The sequence below is a fragment of the Pungitius pungitius genome, chromosome 12 (genome assembly GCF_949316345.1).
Source record: "Pungitius pungitius chromosome 12, fPunPun2.1, whole genome shotgun sequence".
Taxonomy (NCBI): domain Eukaryota; kingdom Metazoa; phylum Chordata; class Actinopteri; order Perciformes; family Gasterosteidae; genus Pungitius; species Pungitius pungitius.
Window position 1 is genome coordinate 19,873,348 of NC_084911.1, and position 17,387 is coordinate 19,890,734.

A 17,387-nucleotide genomic window follows, 5' to 3' on the forward strand; every position below is an offset into this window, starting at 1 on the left:
GAAGGAGGAGGTGGAGGAGGCTGTGGGTGTAAGGGCATGTCCAGGGGGGGGGGGAGACGAGTGTGGGACTGGGATGAAGAGGAAGGTGTGGCTAGTCGTGTGCCCAGAGGGAACTGAGAGTGCGAATGAAGGAAACGAGGCCAGGAGAGGGAGGGAAGGGAGTGAGAAGATGTCAGGACGAAGTGGGTTCGGGGGGTGGGGGGGTCATGTCAGAGGGGATAAAGAGAATAAAAAGGCATCAACCGATCACATGGTGCAGAGCGGACACATTAAAAACAATCACGCCGCTCCTTCTTACCTTTCACAATAAAAGCTGTAGAGGTGAACCCTGCATTCACTCAGAGCATTTAGAGGGGGGAGAAAGTAGCTCAGGCTACAAACATGAATCATTGCATCACTGGCTGTATGAGGAGAACATTTACTTATATTGTTATTTCCGTGTGTACATCAAGGCCACTGAGTGTGCGACACTTGTTCAGTTCGATCGGGTTCTGGGCCCAGAGACGGAGAGTGAAGGCCGAGGCTTTGTTCACACGGGGCAGCTGGTCCAGGAGGAACCAGAGGGACGAGGAGAGAGAGACGGCGCAAATGACAGATCACGGGAATGCAAGAGTCACATGGTGCAGAGGGCCGGGATGGAGATAGGCCGCTTCCAGTCCATCATGTCGCATCTTTAAATCACAGCTATCTCATCTCATTTCAAATTATCTCCCTCTCTAAGTACACATCCATTCTGTCTGCATTAATCGAGCGTACGGGAGAAATCCGCCCCCGATGTACAGCAGGAGAGCGGAGGGCGGCGGCCCGGCTCCAGATGGAGGGAGGGAGAGAGAGCTGCAGCAGAAAGTTAAGGAGCGAGTTTAAAAATGGCCACGTTCTAAATGGCTGCTGTAAATTGAGACCAACGGGGTTGGAAACGAGGACACATAAATCTAGGACTCTCGATTTGACTCACTTCCCCTTCTAACCCCCCCACGCACACTCTGGCTCTCCCTCCAGAGGGGGAACACACACAAAGGGTTGTCACATCTTCTAAACCAGGACAATGAGCCGGTAAGAAGACACCAGCACTGGGACACATCGTCATAGTGAACCAGGCTGCACAGAGAAACATGGCTTCCAATACACATGGATGCATCTTTTATAACTTAGTGCTTTTTATTTATTTTTAATCCTTAGGATTGTCCCTAAATGAATCCCGACGTTTGAAGCTTTTTACATTTGCTAAACAGGCATTTGTTAATCTCCTCATTACATCACGATTGCATACTCGATTCTGATTGGTTGTTGGGCACTGATTAATTCCTCATAATGGGAACCCTTTTTGTGTATTATCTCTTACATATAGTAGTTCCAATTATGTACCCTGATTCAATACTACCCACTGCTTCTGCTCCCCATTGTTATGTGTTTGACATCAAAAATCAAAATGCTTCCACAAAACAAGGTAACGGTCACCTTCTGTCAGCAGATCCGTTTGAAATAGTGACAGGTCAGCAACAATGAGCTGGTAAGTAAAGGGCTGGTAAGTCTGTGTCTGTGATAACGTATTCTTTCATATCTGTGAACTCTCTTGGGATGGTGTTGATGCTGATGATCCAGCGCTGCTTGGATGGAGAAGGAGAGGAGCGTCATCGCAGCGAGGTCATGTGTCCATCGCTAGTTGAATCGGAGCCAATAAGCACCGGCTTCCGTCATCTGTCCCGGGGACAAAAGGCAACCGGAACCGTTTCCACGTGGTGGGTTTTTGTCTCGTGGGACAGGGGGCAGTATTTAAGCCACCAGTAAGGACCAGAAGGTTTCCTCCTCTTATCTTGGTCTAGTGGGAGTGCTGCCCATCCAGATGTGTCACTGAGGTACTGCATTAGCCTACATTTTGAAAAACGGAGGAGGAAAAATGAAGAGGAACAGAATAACAGACATAAAGGGGCTATAAATGGATTTGTGCCTCTAACTCAATTTCCAATTAAAGTTTTTTCCAATTGAAAATACTCAGATATGAGAAGGTGCTACTAGAGAGAACACCAACAGAGAAACGCTGGGGGACAAAATAAAAGGGCCGAGAACATACCCGGGATGAAAGGACTGTTAAAGGGGTTTATGTGCTTTGCTGGACACGACAAAATCCATTGACTGAACCGAACAATTAGGGGAGCTGAGAAAAGAGACGGGAACAGAGAAAGAAAGAAGAGAAGCACCGAGAGAGGCACAGGAACACTGGCTTTAATTCCCTTATCGCTAACAAATGCTCCTAATTGTGTCTGTGTTTTAGCGCTGCCAAGCCGAACTGCACAGAACATTATTAGAGGACCTCAGCGATGACTACAAGAGGGGCTTTGTACACATTCATTGGGATCGTGAATGCAGGCCCAGTTATGATCAAACACACACACACCACCAGCGCCGTGGGAAACAGGAAGTGACGTAGATGTTCGTCCTAAATGTAGAACAATGACTATAAAAGGGATAAAAAGTTCTCCACCAAATGGCTCAACTGGCTCAGACACACACACACACACACACACACACACACACACACACACACACACACACACACTCACACACCCTCTCCACCAGAATTATCCTTGGACACAGTTCAACACCAATTTTACTCTGTCAACGAGGCCTCCTCTGAAGAATTAGCACATCGTCTAACCAAACACACACACACACACACACTTACACACAGAAAGACGCTGGTGCTGGGACACAAAATCGCTCCATCGCTTCTTACAAAAGGCTTGAACACCCGCGGGTAAAAACGGCCGCATAGGAAACGATGAAAAGCCTCAATTACTTGAGCAAAAGTTAATTGATCGCATCCCGCTGTTTTCTTCCTGGAGACGGCTGCCGGTTACACAAAAGGGTAGCGGTGTGTGTGAGAGCAATATCTCTCCACGTTGTGTGTGAGTGTGTGTGTGTGTGTGTGTGTGTGTGTGTGTGTGTGTGTGTGTGTGTGTACGTGACGATGGCGTGGATCTAGCTTCACGCTGTGTGTGTGTGTGTGGGTGTGTGTGTGTGTGTGTGTGTGTGTGTGTACGTGACGATGGCGTGGATCTAGCTTCACGCTGTGTGTGTGTGTGTGAGTGTGTGTGTGTGTGTGAGTGTGTGTGTGTGTGTGTGTGGATCTAGCTTAGCATTTCTCACGCTGTGTGCTTCCTACACTAATCGCCCTTGTAACACACGTCTTCACATGGATGTAGATTAAAAAGAAGAGGGACAAACATTGTGCCTGTGTGTGTCTGCCTGTGTGTCTTCATACGATATTCGTATGCCATTGTCCCTCAGGTAGCGGGGTTTGCTGCGTTCCCTTTTTCCATTAATTTGCCGCCGCTCCAACGTCTAAAACCCTGCGAGCAAGTGGATGCTATCTGTCTCCTGATCCACAGCACCATGGATTAGCTCGCTGTTGGTATTATGTACTGGCCCCGGGGTGATCAGCTATTTGTACTCCCACAAAGCCATACCTTCTAGACCAGCGGGGGGGTATGGCTCGCCGTGTCTTGATAATGTGACAATGTCTCCCAAAGCTTCAGATCACACGGATTACTGCGGTCCTATGGACGCTGTGGAGGGACGGCGAGCAGGACACCACTACAGACCAAAGATTGGCAGCTACAGCCACGTTGGCATGGTAACGACACACACACACACACACACACACATGCACAAGGACGCACTCCCTCCCACACACACAAACACACACACCCTTAAATTGTTGGAAGCTTTTCCTCTGCCGCCTCCTCCTCTTCCTCCTCCTCCTCTATCTTGTCCTGTCTTTCACAGATGTGGCTACAGCTGCACTCTTCAGCTTCCTCCCTCCCTCCCTCCCTCCTTCCCTCCTCCCTCCTCCCTCCCTCCCTCCTTCCCTCCTCCATTCAGGCCTCCATTACCCGTGCAAAGAGGCAGCTTCTCTTTTCTCGGGTAACATTGGCCGCCCCGGCGATACACCTGCTGCACTCTGCAGAGTGCTCGCCTCTCGCCCTCTCTCTCTCTCTCTCTCTCTCCCTCTCCCTCTCTCTCTCCCTCTACTCTTTCCTGCCATGCAGTCGGGCTCTTACTCACCGCTCCACCCCCCCCTCCCTGGTCCCACTCATTGATATAGATGTGAGTGGCCTTTGCCTCCATCCGTCTCTCTCATTCCCGTTTCCTTCGTCTTCATTCCTTGTTAACTCTGGAGCCGTCTGGCTTCCTCTTTCCTTCCCTCCATCCATTTCAACTCTCTTACTTCAAGCTGCTGAGGTTCTGCGGTTGTAGTACAGATAGACCACCTACCACCGGCAGGCTGAGTGTAGACCCTCAAGACTCTCTGAGCTGCAGCAGCAGCTCCATCCCCAAGAGGAACGGCTGTAAAGCATCCAGTTTGTTCTCCTTACAGATGTCAGAAGACTCTGCGAGCACTAAGGCCGACTGGGATACTGCAAGCGTTTAAGTCATGGGTGGATGGAGGACTTTATTCTCCCTACACTACATAATGCAGTGCTTAGCTTCGAGTTTCATCTACTCAAAAAGTCTTTAAGTAAGTTAAAATGTCGCTCCGACACTGCAGAGGGGATGTTTTATGGAATTATCTTGTTCCCACAGAATTATTTTCCTCCTCATGAAAAATCTAAATGCTGCATTCTCTGGCTGCGGTGTCGCTCCACGTTGCCACCCTTCTCATGAGAAAAGGGGGGGCGCAGAAGCAGCATTCGGCTTCACCTTTAACGGTGAGTATGTGTGTGTGTGTGTGTGTGTGTGTGGGAGCCCGGAGGTAAAAACACCTCATATAGCAATCCCTCTTCCTTCCCCTTCATACACCCTCTCTCCCAATAACAAAGACGGAAAGAGTCTCTCTTCGTTTCTCTTTATCTGAGCGAATGTCCCGCTTACTTTCAGAGACATTTTCCCTTCTCCCTCCTCGTGTCAGACTCCGTCTCCTCTTCTGCTGTTGACTCACCCCTTGTCCTCTCCACTTATCTTTCCATCACCTCTTCAGGCAGCCCCCCCCTGTCTCCGACCCCTCTGCTGCCCTGCATGCCTTCACTCACAGTAGAATTTCTTCCATCCCGACCATCTCAACTTCTCCACTTTCCACCTTCTCTCTCCCTCTCTGTGCTTCTTTCCCTTCCACTGATCCCTCGCAATCGTATTTTTGACACTCTATTGTCTCAGCCCATTAGGCAGACACAAATCCGTTCGGGGACCGAGCCTAAGCGGGGGCCCCGTCCTCGCTCTCCTGGGCCCCCCCGAGCAGCCAGGAGGACGCTCTCAGGAGAGAGCAGACTGTGGCTGGTGGCCGGGGGAATCCAATTAAACCGCTGCCCGAAACACTGCACGTAGGGCACGTGTGCCTGATGAATGATACACACACACACACACACACACACACACCAGAGGGTCGGCAGACCAACTGGAGGACGGCGGGAGGGACGAGGCCGGCCAAGTCCGGACTGAGGCTCCGTCTGCGCGAGTCGAAGCAGAAGCAGACCTCAGTGTTTCCACAAAACGTTTCGATGGCACATTAAATTCTGCTCCTCTGTCTTCCATCCAGCAGCGTCTGTGCTGCACCAAATGGAAGATGATCTTTGTGGAATAGAGGTCCAAGAGTAGATCCCAGGCGGGAGCAGATGAAGCAGCAGCAGATTGCTTTATCCCATTAGGCAAGGCCTAGTAAATAGGCAGAGATGTAGCTCTCTGGTCTGAGAAATCTCCAGCTGATCCTGAATTGTCTGTCTGTCTGTCTGTCTGTCTGTCTGTCTGTCTGTCTGTCTCCCTGTCTGTCTGTCTGTCTGTCTGTCTGTCTCCCTGTCTGTCTGTCTGTCTGTCTGTCTGTCTGTCTCCCTGCCTGTCTGTCTGTCTCCCTGCCTGTCTGTCTGTCTCCCTGTCTGTCTGTCTCCCTGTCTGTCTGTCTGTCTCCCTGTCTGTCTGCCTGTCTGTCTGTCTGTCTGTCTACCTGTCTGTCTGTCTGTCTGTCTGTCTCCCTGCCTGTCTGTCTGTCTCCCTGTCTGTCTGCCTGTCTCCCTGTCTGTCTGTCTGTCTCCCTGCCTGTCTGTCTGTCTGTCTGTCTGTCTGTCTCCCTGTCTGTCTGCCTGTCTGTCTGTCTGTCTGTCTCCCTGTCTGTCTGTCTGTCTCCCTGTCTGTCTGCCTGTCTGTCTGTCTGTCTACCTGTCTGTCTGTCTGTCTGTCTGTCTCCCTGCCTGTCTGTCTGTCTCCCTGTCTGTCTGCCTGTCTCCCTGTCTGTCTGTCTGTCTCCCTGCCTGTCTGTCTGTCTGTCTGTCTGTCTGTCTGTCTGTCTGTCTCCCTGCCTGTCTGCCTGTCTGTCTGTCTCCCTGCCTGTCTGTCTCCCTGTCTGCCTGTCTGTCTGTCTGTCTGTCTGTCTCCCTGCCTGTCTGTCTCCCTGCCTGTCTGTCTGTCTGTCTGCCTGTCTCCCTGTCTCCCTGCCTGTCTGTCTGTCTGCCTGTCTGTCTGTCTGTCTGTCTGTCTGCACCCCGAGTTCATACTGACGCAGGACGGGTGAGACGAGGAATCTAAATGAGGCTGCCTCGCTGTTGGTTTTAAGAGGACAACGAGTTGAAGGTATGAAGGGCACATCAAAAGCACATTGTCTAGCTTTCCAGCACGTGGGAGTGTCTCTCAGCCGCTAACAGGGTTTTGGGTTATTTCGGCTGTCAGCACAAAGCACAGCCCTGTGGAGACCCATAAAAACACTCAGACAAAATGAGGGAGTAAATAAAAGATGAAAAATAACAAAACACCATATGGAAGATGAAACGGTGAAAACATTTAGAAGAAACAAACAGCAGCAGTTTGGGCTGCGTGGTCACGGCTAGAGTCTTTAAAAATATCATTCTTTGATGGAGAAAAACACCGCTGCACCGAGACAAGCTTTCACAGCGAGGGACAGACGCGCCGCCAAGATTGACAGCGGAGGGCAGCCAATCGGATCGAAGGGGTGCAGAGATCCAAGTAGCTGTTGATCTAACAATACTATCGAGTTGAAACTATTCAACTGCCTCGCATGCGCTCTTTCTGCCCTGTGAGGGTCCTACCTTGGCGGCCATGATCATGGAGGAGCCCCCCCGCACTCCGAGGATGGGGATGTGGGTCTGGGCCGAAATGAAGTCGAGGATCTGGGCGATGGCCTCCTGGTCGGTGTCGTCCCCGAAGACCACCCCCTGCAGCCAGTGATCCGTCATGAGGTCGCAGATGCTCTTGATGATGCTCTTGGGGTCCGTCTCATTCATGGTCAGCACCTCCACGTTGGGCGCCATGTGGAGGAAGTCCTCCTTCTCGCGGGCCCCGGCCAGCGCCACCTCGCTGGAGTTCCCCACCAGGACGACGGCGATGCTGAGGCCGCGCAGGATGTTGGGCAGGGCCATGTGGTGGGGCGGGGGCTGGGGGATGGGGACGTAGTGGCCGCCACCGCCGCCCCCGCCCGGGCCGCCCTCTCTCCGTGAGTGGCAGGCGGGGGGCAGGTGGAGGAGGCAGAGCAGCAGGAGGAGAAGGGAGAGGCGGTGGGAGGCGTCGGTGTAGCGCCGCAGCGACGGAGGCTGGGGGGGATGCAGGGGTCCGTCCCCCCTCTCTCGCTGCTGGGCAAGCGACGGGGCCGGGGAGACGGGGGCCCCCGCTCGGCCCCGAGGCAAAGAGGGGCTGCGGCCGCCGCAGGCAGGCATCGTGGAGGAGGGGGGGAGTAATACCTGGAGAGACGGAGGAAGAAGAAGAAGAAAAGGAGAGAAGAGAGGTTAGCGTAGCACCATGCGACACTGATCCATCAAAGTGAATCGCCAAGAGGCTACAAGCATCATCTGAATCAGTGCATGTCAATGTCATTCCTAAGAAATGGGGCATTGAGGGGAGAGAAGGCCACACCAGGAGGGAGAGAGGGGAGGTCACACTTGACATGCATAAATAGTGCATAAACACACACACGCTGAGATGGCATATAGTTTGCGTGTAATCTCACACGGATCAATAATGCATGTGGAATGTTCTGTAGCAGCGTTACGGTATATATTATGGAGGACATAAACTCTCCCTCCAGAGGAGATCTGGGATCTTGACAAGGAAAAGAGGGAAGATCGGAGCAAGTCCCACAGGGAGAGAGAGAGAGAAAAGACGGCTCCGCGTCCAACTCAAGTGACAAACTGTCCTCGGCAGAGATGAGTGACGAGACGTGGACAAAATGACGGGCGCCCAAATTGATTCATTGATTGCTCTGGGAGGGACGCGCAGCGCGTTTGATATGATCCTCGCCCTCCTCCCTCACCCCTGCTGGCCTAGTTTAGCGCTCGCTGGCCACCCCTCCGCCCTCCCACCTCCCTCCCCACGCTCTACTTGACCATGTCTGTCTCTCTTTCTCTCTCCGACCCCCTCCTCTCTGTGCTTATTTATAGAGCTTTTCATTAATGGGGATGCAGAGGGGTAGCAGGGCCATGTGGGCCGATGAAAGAGGGGGAAATTAGCGCCAAGGTGGGACGGAAACAGCGTGTCCGCTGGAGACCAAACCAACAACCCTGCTGGGGAAAGCAGAGACACGTTCTCTGCATGTTGACCTCCGACTGTGGGGGAGAACATGTGTTGAATCGTATCTGCATATAGTCGCTGTAGGTGTACAGTTGGTGGGAAAAGACGTTTTTTGTGGGCAGAGATGCTCAGGACGTGGGGGGGGGGGGGTGTAGCCGCTGGCGGAGTTGTTCTGAGCGGTGTATTGTGTGTGCATGTCGTTAACAAGGCAGATGGAAGGTGGAAAGAACAAAAAAGAAAACACTAAAACAATAACCACCCCGCGAAGCTGACAGCTAATAAGACAGGAAGTGACAGAGAGGGACGAGAAGGCAAGAGAAGAAGATGGAGAGAGGGATAAAGGGACGTTTGCACATGACAAAAACTACTTCAGGGAAAAACTAATTGCTGGAGGTTCGTCAGCTCTAATTACAGGTCCCTGTGTTAATAGTCAATTGCACACCAATCTCCAGGAAGGGTGGAGAGGTGGGAGGGAGGATGAGAGGCACGGGGAGATGGAGAGGGGAGGAGGGAGGGAGGCAGTGGGAGGAAACCAGAGAGGAACCATGGAAGACCTTGGTGAGACGCCAGGAAGATGAGAAGAGGAAAGAGAGGGAGAATGATAGAGAGAGAGAGAGGAGGACAGAGAGGAGGAGAGAGAGTCACAGAGTGAGACAGATGCCCTCTTTGAATCTGGACTTCTCTGGCAGCACTCTGTTTCCATGGCAACAATTAAAATAGGCCTACATGTGCACACGTACAGACACAGTCGATGGGCACCGAGATGCACGCATTTCCACGCAAAATAAGCATTGATCATGTAAATGTTGTGATGTAGTCGGGTTTATTTCACAGGGCCAGTCCTCTGGGGGGTCCGACCCGTTTAACATGTCAACAAACACACACCCCACAAAAAGCATCTCTCTCCCCCCTTGATGAGGCCATTAAAAGGTCCCGTGGGAGTCAAAGGTCATGAAGGGACACAACAGGGTAACCTGTGGATTAGGGGGCCGAGGTGACGACACCAAACGACCCCGTTTCCCCTCGGCCAGCCGGCGCGTCTCACCCACCAGTCGCTCTATTAGCCACACCAGCGCACACATCGGTTACACATGGGGGGGCGCAGATCGCCCCAACGCCCCCTCCCTCACCCCTTTAAGTGTGTGTCCTTTGATGTATTTGGAGTTTTCCATTGCTGCCGTTACAATTCTTTATTCTATTTAATGTATTTTGTGCTGCTTTGTATTTTTTGTCCTTTTATTTGTTCATTTTATATCTGCAAAAGAATCTAATAAAGTAGAAATAGAAAGTATAGAAAATGTTGAGTATCTTTGGCATTTGTTCTGTTTCAAATTCCCTCTGACTCACTGGTCTGGCAACATAAACAACTTAATGGTCATCAGATTAAAATGTTCATCTTTCTGCAGCATTTATTTAGGGCAAAGAGCTCAGACGTTAAACAAAGAAACACTAAAGTGTTTCAACGGTGGTAACAGTTTGCACAGGACGCCATCACTCATCGCCTCTCTGAGGGCCTTTAACTTGTCTCCATGGCTCTGGGATCCTGTGATGGGAACTTTATGCCATTTACTGATATTTCGTTCACCAAACAATTATTCATCATTCGATCACAAGTGTTGTAACGGATTGATGGAGAGCCTTTCGTTTCTCCTTGCCAGATTTTAAGGGAAAAATAAATACTGTATCCCATGATGAATATAAAATCCACATTTATTTCCAAATAGAGAAAACAATCTCACAAATTAAACCGGTCACGTTTTGTAATCGTATCGCCCGGTTGTAATTAGGAAAGAACACAGAGTTACACCCCCTGTAAGTGGGCCCCGGATGGACAGTAAGCGGAGCGACGTCGAGGCTAACGTGGCTCACCGAGCTGACGAGGGATACGAGGCATGACGCAGATATTACCCACGCGCGCTGTTTATCCGTTTCTCTGCTGCAAATCAGAGAATTCAAAGGAGCGCACACACACACACACACACACACACACACACACACACACACACACACACACACGAGGAAAACGACCCTTTCCACTCAATCCAAATGACTTGTGCACAAATAGGCACTGTGCTGTTTGTATGTTGCCGTCCAATCACAACACATTCTGCTCTCGCAGTGATAAATCCACACAGAGACGTATTAAACCTGCCACACTGTGGGACGGAATAGATGTGTGTGTGTGTGTGTCTGGTGAATCTGTTTGAAAGGTGGAGAGCAGCACTAGCAGGCGCTTGCTCTCCCTAATGCACTCTCAGAAGTGATATTTTGCTTTTGGTAAAACGAAACCTCGGCGTTAATCTTTGGCGAATGAGCTCTTTGATTTTGAAATCGATTCCCGCGAGCGGATCGGACCCCGACAATATTAAAAACATCTGTCCGCCGGGGGGTAGCATTTTGAGAAGGTGAGGCCCCCCCCCCAGAAAGGATGTGACCCCCCCCCCTCTTGGCAGGAGGAGCCAGCTGGACGCTGAAGAGAGAAAAAGAAGAAGAGCTCCGCTGTGTGAAGTCACTCCGATGAATATTCATGGTCTGTGGAGGTGGAAGGTGGCGTGTGAGTGTGTGTGATTATGTGTTTGGACCCGTGTCTGTACGCCGCGTTCTGAAGCCGACACTTACCACCACTGCCCCCCCGCCGCCCCCAACCCGCCCCCCCAAAGCAGACCGAGGCTCCGGGACCACGATGGGGTCTGTTTCCAGGAGAGAGGGACGGCTGCATTTTGTAACGCTATTTATCTCTTCCTGCCTCGTTTCTTTTTTATTTAAATCATTTTATCATTCGAACAATCCCCCCCCCCCCCTCAAATCTCCCACTTATCGCTCCCTTGCACTCGCACGCTCTCTTCCCATTATGTGGTAAGTGTCATGTTGGTCCATGGCGTTATTTGCATGAAAACCAGAGGACAAAAAACTTTTCACATCTGTGTCCTGGTTTGATTTATAAGAGCTCGTAAAGACACCCTCTCTCTGCCCCCCCCCCCCCCCCCAATGATGAGAACGTTATCTCATCCGTTAAGTCGAGCGCGGCGCCCTGGCTCCGGTTCTCCATTTAATCGCAACGAGGGAAACGTGGCGCATCAGAATAAGTCTGACAAGATGCCTGCTGCGTCACTCGAGGCTACGCGGGTCTTTGGGGGGGGGGGGGGGGGGGGGGGTTCCTTAGGGTCCAGGGGCTGAACCCTCTGGCGGTACCCACAGTGCTGACAGGTGAGGAGAGGAAAGACGTGAGGGCTTAAACTGAAACTTTGTTGCCTTTTTCTCTTTTTTGTCAAATTGTCATTCTTTTGATAGATGAATGATGTAAGCGATGCAGTTTGAATCCAGAGAACGCGTGGGGGCTGTAGACTAGACACGCATACGGTTGCTATATCAGGAATAATTATGGCAGGAGGAAAGCAGTAGTCATGTGGTCTATGATTACGCCTCTGCACACGTTTCCCTCTTTATTCATGTGTGGGGATCAGGAGGAGAGACGCGTCACGCCATGTTGTGACTTTAAAAGTGAAACTCCGGTCGGCCTTCAGCTGGTGCCCCCCCCCCCCCCCCCCCCCCCCCCCGGGGAGAGACTCAAACCCCCGTCAACACCCTCCACAGGTCTGTATCGGTTTGTGCTATTGAAACTATTGAAAAATGCAGCTTTTTATTCATGCACATCTGTTATTTTCCAGTAAAATCCTAAATTTAAATGTACTTATATACACACACGTACTTGTATACATACACATATTAAAGAGCATTAGTATTTGTGGTGGCTTCAAATCATGAAGCTTGAGTGAAAAAAATGTTGCATACTTGCAATATAGATTCATCAGCTTTAATGCAGCCAAAGGTCAGGAGGTGAAGAGGCCCAACAGTTTAGCAGCTGAACCAGTGAACTCTCCTGAAAGCTGCAGTGACACACTTCAGACATGTGATCCAGAGCGTTACATGAGCGACCTTCAATACGGTGTCCCGGTATCAGCAAAACCATGTGCTCCTCTTAACACCTGTGTTCATTCAAACGATGCATTTGCACTGAATTAGTAGTTCTGCGCGTGTGCAGTGCGCTTCGGGTGTTTTAAAATAGCAAGCAAAGATTAATAAAAGCGAATGCTTTTCATTAAGGGCCCTGTGCAGGGAGATGCCAGGAGTCCAGGGGGCAGGTCCAGGCAGCGAGTGCATTATAAAACCACAGTGAAATGCATCATAATAAATCATTTACAACAAATGGATTAGGAATGGACTTAATATGACAGGTTGAATTTGATCCATACTCCTTGGCATAAAGCCCCAGTGTTAACAATCTAACACAATCCAACAATCTAGACGCAACGGAAGGAAAGCCCGCGTACAAAAACCCTGCCCCTTCCGTCAATTAAGATACGGCGCCAAGTGTCCGTGCTTAATGCATTAATCAAATTATCAGGATCATAAAATTCCAGCTGGCCTGCAGCCAAAGGCTCTGGGGGGGGGGGGGGGGGGCGACACCATTGTTACACCATAAGGCCCAAATTACAGACAGATGCTGGAAGTTGTGGCGCAGCGCCGAGCGACCTGTCCATCAAACTCATATATATCGCACCCAGGCTGCAGAGAACACAGCAGGGGGCCGAGCTCCCATCAAACACACCCGGCCCTGTGGAGCGGGCTGGACCGCATGCAGCTGTGTGTGTGTGTGTGTGTGTGTGTGTGTGTGTGTGTGTGTGCGCTTTATTCCTTCAGTCAGCTGTTGCTATTTGCACATCAAGCCCACGGACGGAGAGGCCGTCACACACACCTCAGACTGTCAAATGTTGAACATGACGGAGATAAAGGACGGGTCTCCAGGACGCGCTTCTATTTACACCTACTAATCTTCCCCATGATTTGTGGCTTCGGCTCAAAAATCCCCCCCGCCCCCCCCACTCTGTTCTCTTCCCTCTTCACTTCTTAGTTTTCTCCTTCCTGCTTCGCCTCATTGACTTGTCTTTCTCCTCATTGGGCGCCGGCATTAGAGCTTCAGTCCACATGTCACTGAGAGACCGGACTCCATTGTCTGCTGAGAGGTGAGGTGAGGGCCGGGGGGAGCAGGGTGCATCGAGTGACCCTCATGCCAATAACAGCGCTGTAATCACTTTAAAGGTGTTTTATTGTCAGCTTTTCACAGATTAGAGCCGCAGTAATCTCTCCTCCTCTACCCATCTCATTCCAAGCTGTTATTTTTGGCACCGGGAGTCTGCCTTTTTGGATTAGTAGGTGTGGACGTTCCTGTTTGTGTACTAGTGAGAAACAAGAAGGCATCTCTACCGCTCCACTGCTGGCTGTGGATGTTGTGTGTAAAAGAAGATGTTACAGTAACAGAGTGGCCTCAAAATCGGCCTCTTTTTCAAGTGGAAATCATCGTTTCTTCCATCAGAAGCCCTGAAATATGCTCGTGTGTCCACTGCAGAAACCGCTTCAAGTGAAAGCGTTTCCAGACCCTCAAAAGTAAAAAGAAGAAACGTTGCGTAACTCACCCACCCCTAATCTCCCAAAGACCCCCCTAATTCACACCACCTCTGCAAACACACCGCAGCTATTCTCCCCTCAGGCGGAATACTGACTGATGACTTTCATTTTCAGCCATCAACTCTGTTGCTAATTTTACACATTTCAATTAACTCCAGGTATTCTTGCGAGGGACCTGCTATGATTAGACGCTGCTGGAGCACGGCCTCGCAGCGCTGCCGTTGTCCCCCCCCCCATACGGCGCGCTTCCGGGTGTCGTTTTCTGCTGCATGATCAGCACAATTTTCTTGCAGACGTAAGGCTGTTGTTTCTCGGTCTCCGGGTTGGCGTGCCAAGCGGCGCTCTGCGGCGCGGCATGATGATGATGAGGCTCCCCACGGGGATAACGACATCTACGGATGTCCCCCCCGGATTTAATCCCATCCAACGCTCAGAGAGGAAGGGGGAGGCAGAGGGACCTGGGGAACAGGTGGACACCCTCTTCTAATCCGGCCAAACCGTACAGACATACTTCTGAATTTTTGATCTTATTATGATGATTATTATCATCCACAAGCATCTGTGAAAAGATGTTCCCTTCATCTCTCTCTGTGACATGCTCGGCGCCAGTGGTCAGCCGCGCAGTGGCAACCTTGCAGCTGGTAGTATTTCTATGTCTCAAGGACACCTCTGCGGGTCAGACGGCAGGGCGGGGGCCCGCTTTGAGGCCTTCTGTCGGGTCACGTGGTTTCAGGATGCTGGTGAAATACATCGGTGCAGAACATCGATGCCGAGACAAACGGGCAGAGGCTGTTGATCAGATTCTCTTCTGATAAAACAATGAATATTGATCCAGTGCTTTAACAGATTTAACCCCTCACACTCTAAACATGGCACGAACGTTCAGACGGATAAATAAAAGGCTGCACTTGAACAAACTTTCAAACAGTTCAGTGGTGAGCCAACTCATGAATATTCATGGCAGCACATAGAACCCAACGGGGGGGCGTGTGTAAAGGATGATCCGCGGCTCAGGTCAGGAGACCTCTAGAGCCTCGCCTGTCGCCATGACTACGCCGAGGACTCCACTGGCTCCGGCGCCTTCGATAAGCAACACATTATCATCCATGAGTGTTTGTGAGAAGCTGGAAGATACCATTGCAGCTCAGTTAGCCCCCCCCCCCCTCGGTGGCGACGGGCCCCAGGTCCGCTGCCACACGCCGCCGAGGCCCGACCCGTCCCTGCAGCTCCCTGCGACGGCGTCGGATGTGCTTCTCAAGGCGCACGCAGAGGTCACAGAAGGACGGCCCATTGAAGGAGAGACGCTGTGAGGGGCTTTTAACACTGTGGTGAACATAAATAATTCCCAAATCTGCTTTATTTATTCAATTTGACAGTAGGGCGCCGCCGCGGTCGCTGCCCTTTGGCGGGGAGCGTCTGTCGCTGCTCCCTCTCGTGCACAAGCTGCCGCCTCTTGCAGGTGGCCATTGTTCACGGTTCATCTGGTGTGCGTCCAACAGCTTCCTCTAGTTCCCACCGTCACGCCGCCCGGCTTCTCCTCTCCGGGTCACACAACGCGACAAAAGCACATTCCACTCGGCGCCACGCAATCGAAGGAGGGCGTGTGTGTGGAGAACAGGGCCCACTGGCCCAGTGGCGCGTTGGTGTGACATAACGGCGCCGGGTCGTCCGCATCGAGTCGTTACGTTACAAAAGGCGAGCGGCGAAGGAGGGACGCCGAGAGAAGGAGTCAAGAGGTGGAGGCGTGTATATTTTATTCAGCGGGTACGATTCATAATCACCGCTGTCTGATTTACCGTTTTAATTAAAAAAGTCGTCTCACGGCGCCTGTGGTAAGATCTTGATTTATGGAGACCCGACCCCCTCCCCCAGAGACAGTGAGGCCGCCGGCGGGAGGTGGGGGCTGTGAGGTGGGGGCTGTGAGGTGGGGGCTGTGAGGTGGGGGCAGTGAGGTGGGGGCTGTGAGGTGGGGGCTGTGAGGTGGGGGTAGTGAGGTGGGGGCTGTGAGGTGGGGGCAGTGAGGTGGGGGCTGTGAGGTGGGGGCAGTGAGGTGGGGGCTGTGAGGTGGGGGCTGTGAGGTGGGGGCTGTGAGGTGGGGGCTGTGAGGTGGGGGCAGTGAGGTGGGGGCTGTGAGGTGGGGGCTGTGAGGAGTGGCGGAGCGGAGGCTGACACTCACGGGGAGGGGAAGTCCACACTGCAGCAGTGACTGGGGGTCGGAGGGTGTGAGCGTGACATGTGACTGCGTAGGGGGGGTCTCAGGCCCAGGGTTGGGGCACCATTGTTAGAATATAAATTCAGACTTTACATCCATGCGTCTTCTTCACTGGGTAGAAATAGAAAGGTTCACTTTGGCATGGAGCGAACCTTTCACCTCTTTGTCAAAGCATTTATTTATTCATCTAATTGTTGACAATGTGATATTCAGATATTCTATAAAAAGGAAAGCTTTTGATTGCGACACCCCTGCTTTCCAACCTCAGCATGGGTCTCAGCCCTCTGGTATCGGCCCGGTCTGCATGTACGTGAGCAGCACTTTTTATGATGCATGCTTCTGAACTTGTGTACTGAGAACCCCACCAGACAAAAACCAAACAGATGGGGTAGTATCAGTGAAAAACAGAAGATGGATGGGTTGTGGTGTAGATATTGGCTCTGGAATAAAAAGCCTTTTGGGAAATGGCCAGCGCAGCAAATTTAACGATGGCTGATGGGATTTACTTTGGTCTGACAGTAATGTTAAGTTTATGTCAGCCCCTCCACTTAAATCACCACTGTAACAGAATCACTTGATACGGACAGATTCTAATTAAAAAACTGTTGTGAGAGAGGGGAGATAAAGCCAGAGAGAGCATGACAGAAAAGAGAGAGAGAGAGAGAGAGAGAGAGAGAGAGGACAAGGAAAGAAACGAAAAGAGGTTCATCACAGGAGGAAGATGAGTAGAAAGTAAGAAAACAGAAAAGCACAGTGTGTCTGGACTCATACCGGTATTTACTGTCAATGGTTGCTGCTGTTCTAGGACATCACGTGTGTGTGTGTGTGTGTGTGTGTGTGTGTGTGTGTGTGTGTGTGTGTGTGTGTGTGTGTGTGTGTGTGTGTGTGTGTGTGTGTGTGTGTGTGTGTGTGTGTGTTGCTTCCTTCTGTGCTCTCCCATTCTTCGTCACTCACCATTATTGATTTTTTTTTTTTTTAAGGCTCACTCGCAATCATGACAGAAATCACAGTGACAGGACACACAAGCGCACACAAACACAAACACACACACGAGCCCAGTGTGTGTGATATGCGCACTGACCCATCACCTCGCCAGCGCACGCACAGCACGCGGTGGGAGGGCTGCATCAATTTGAATGATGCACACACACACACAGGAGGAAATAATCCCGTCATGCAGAAGGCACACCAGGCCTCAGAGTTA

General features: G+C 51.3%; 1 protein-coding gene across 1 annotated transcript in view; it reads right to left on the minus strand.

Moving 5' to 3' along the window:
- Positions 1–17,387, minus strand: part of grin2ba (glutamate receptor, ionotropic, N-methyl D-aspartate 2B, genome duplicate a) — a 76,825-nt gene that overhangs the window by 50,544 nt on the left and 8,894 nt on the right. Inside the window, 1 exon segment of the mRNA XM_037476488.2 lies at positions 7,032–7,679. Within this exon segment, the coding sequence (XP_037332385.2) occupies positions 7,032–7,679 (648 nt within the window).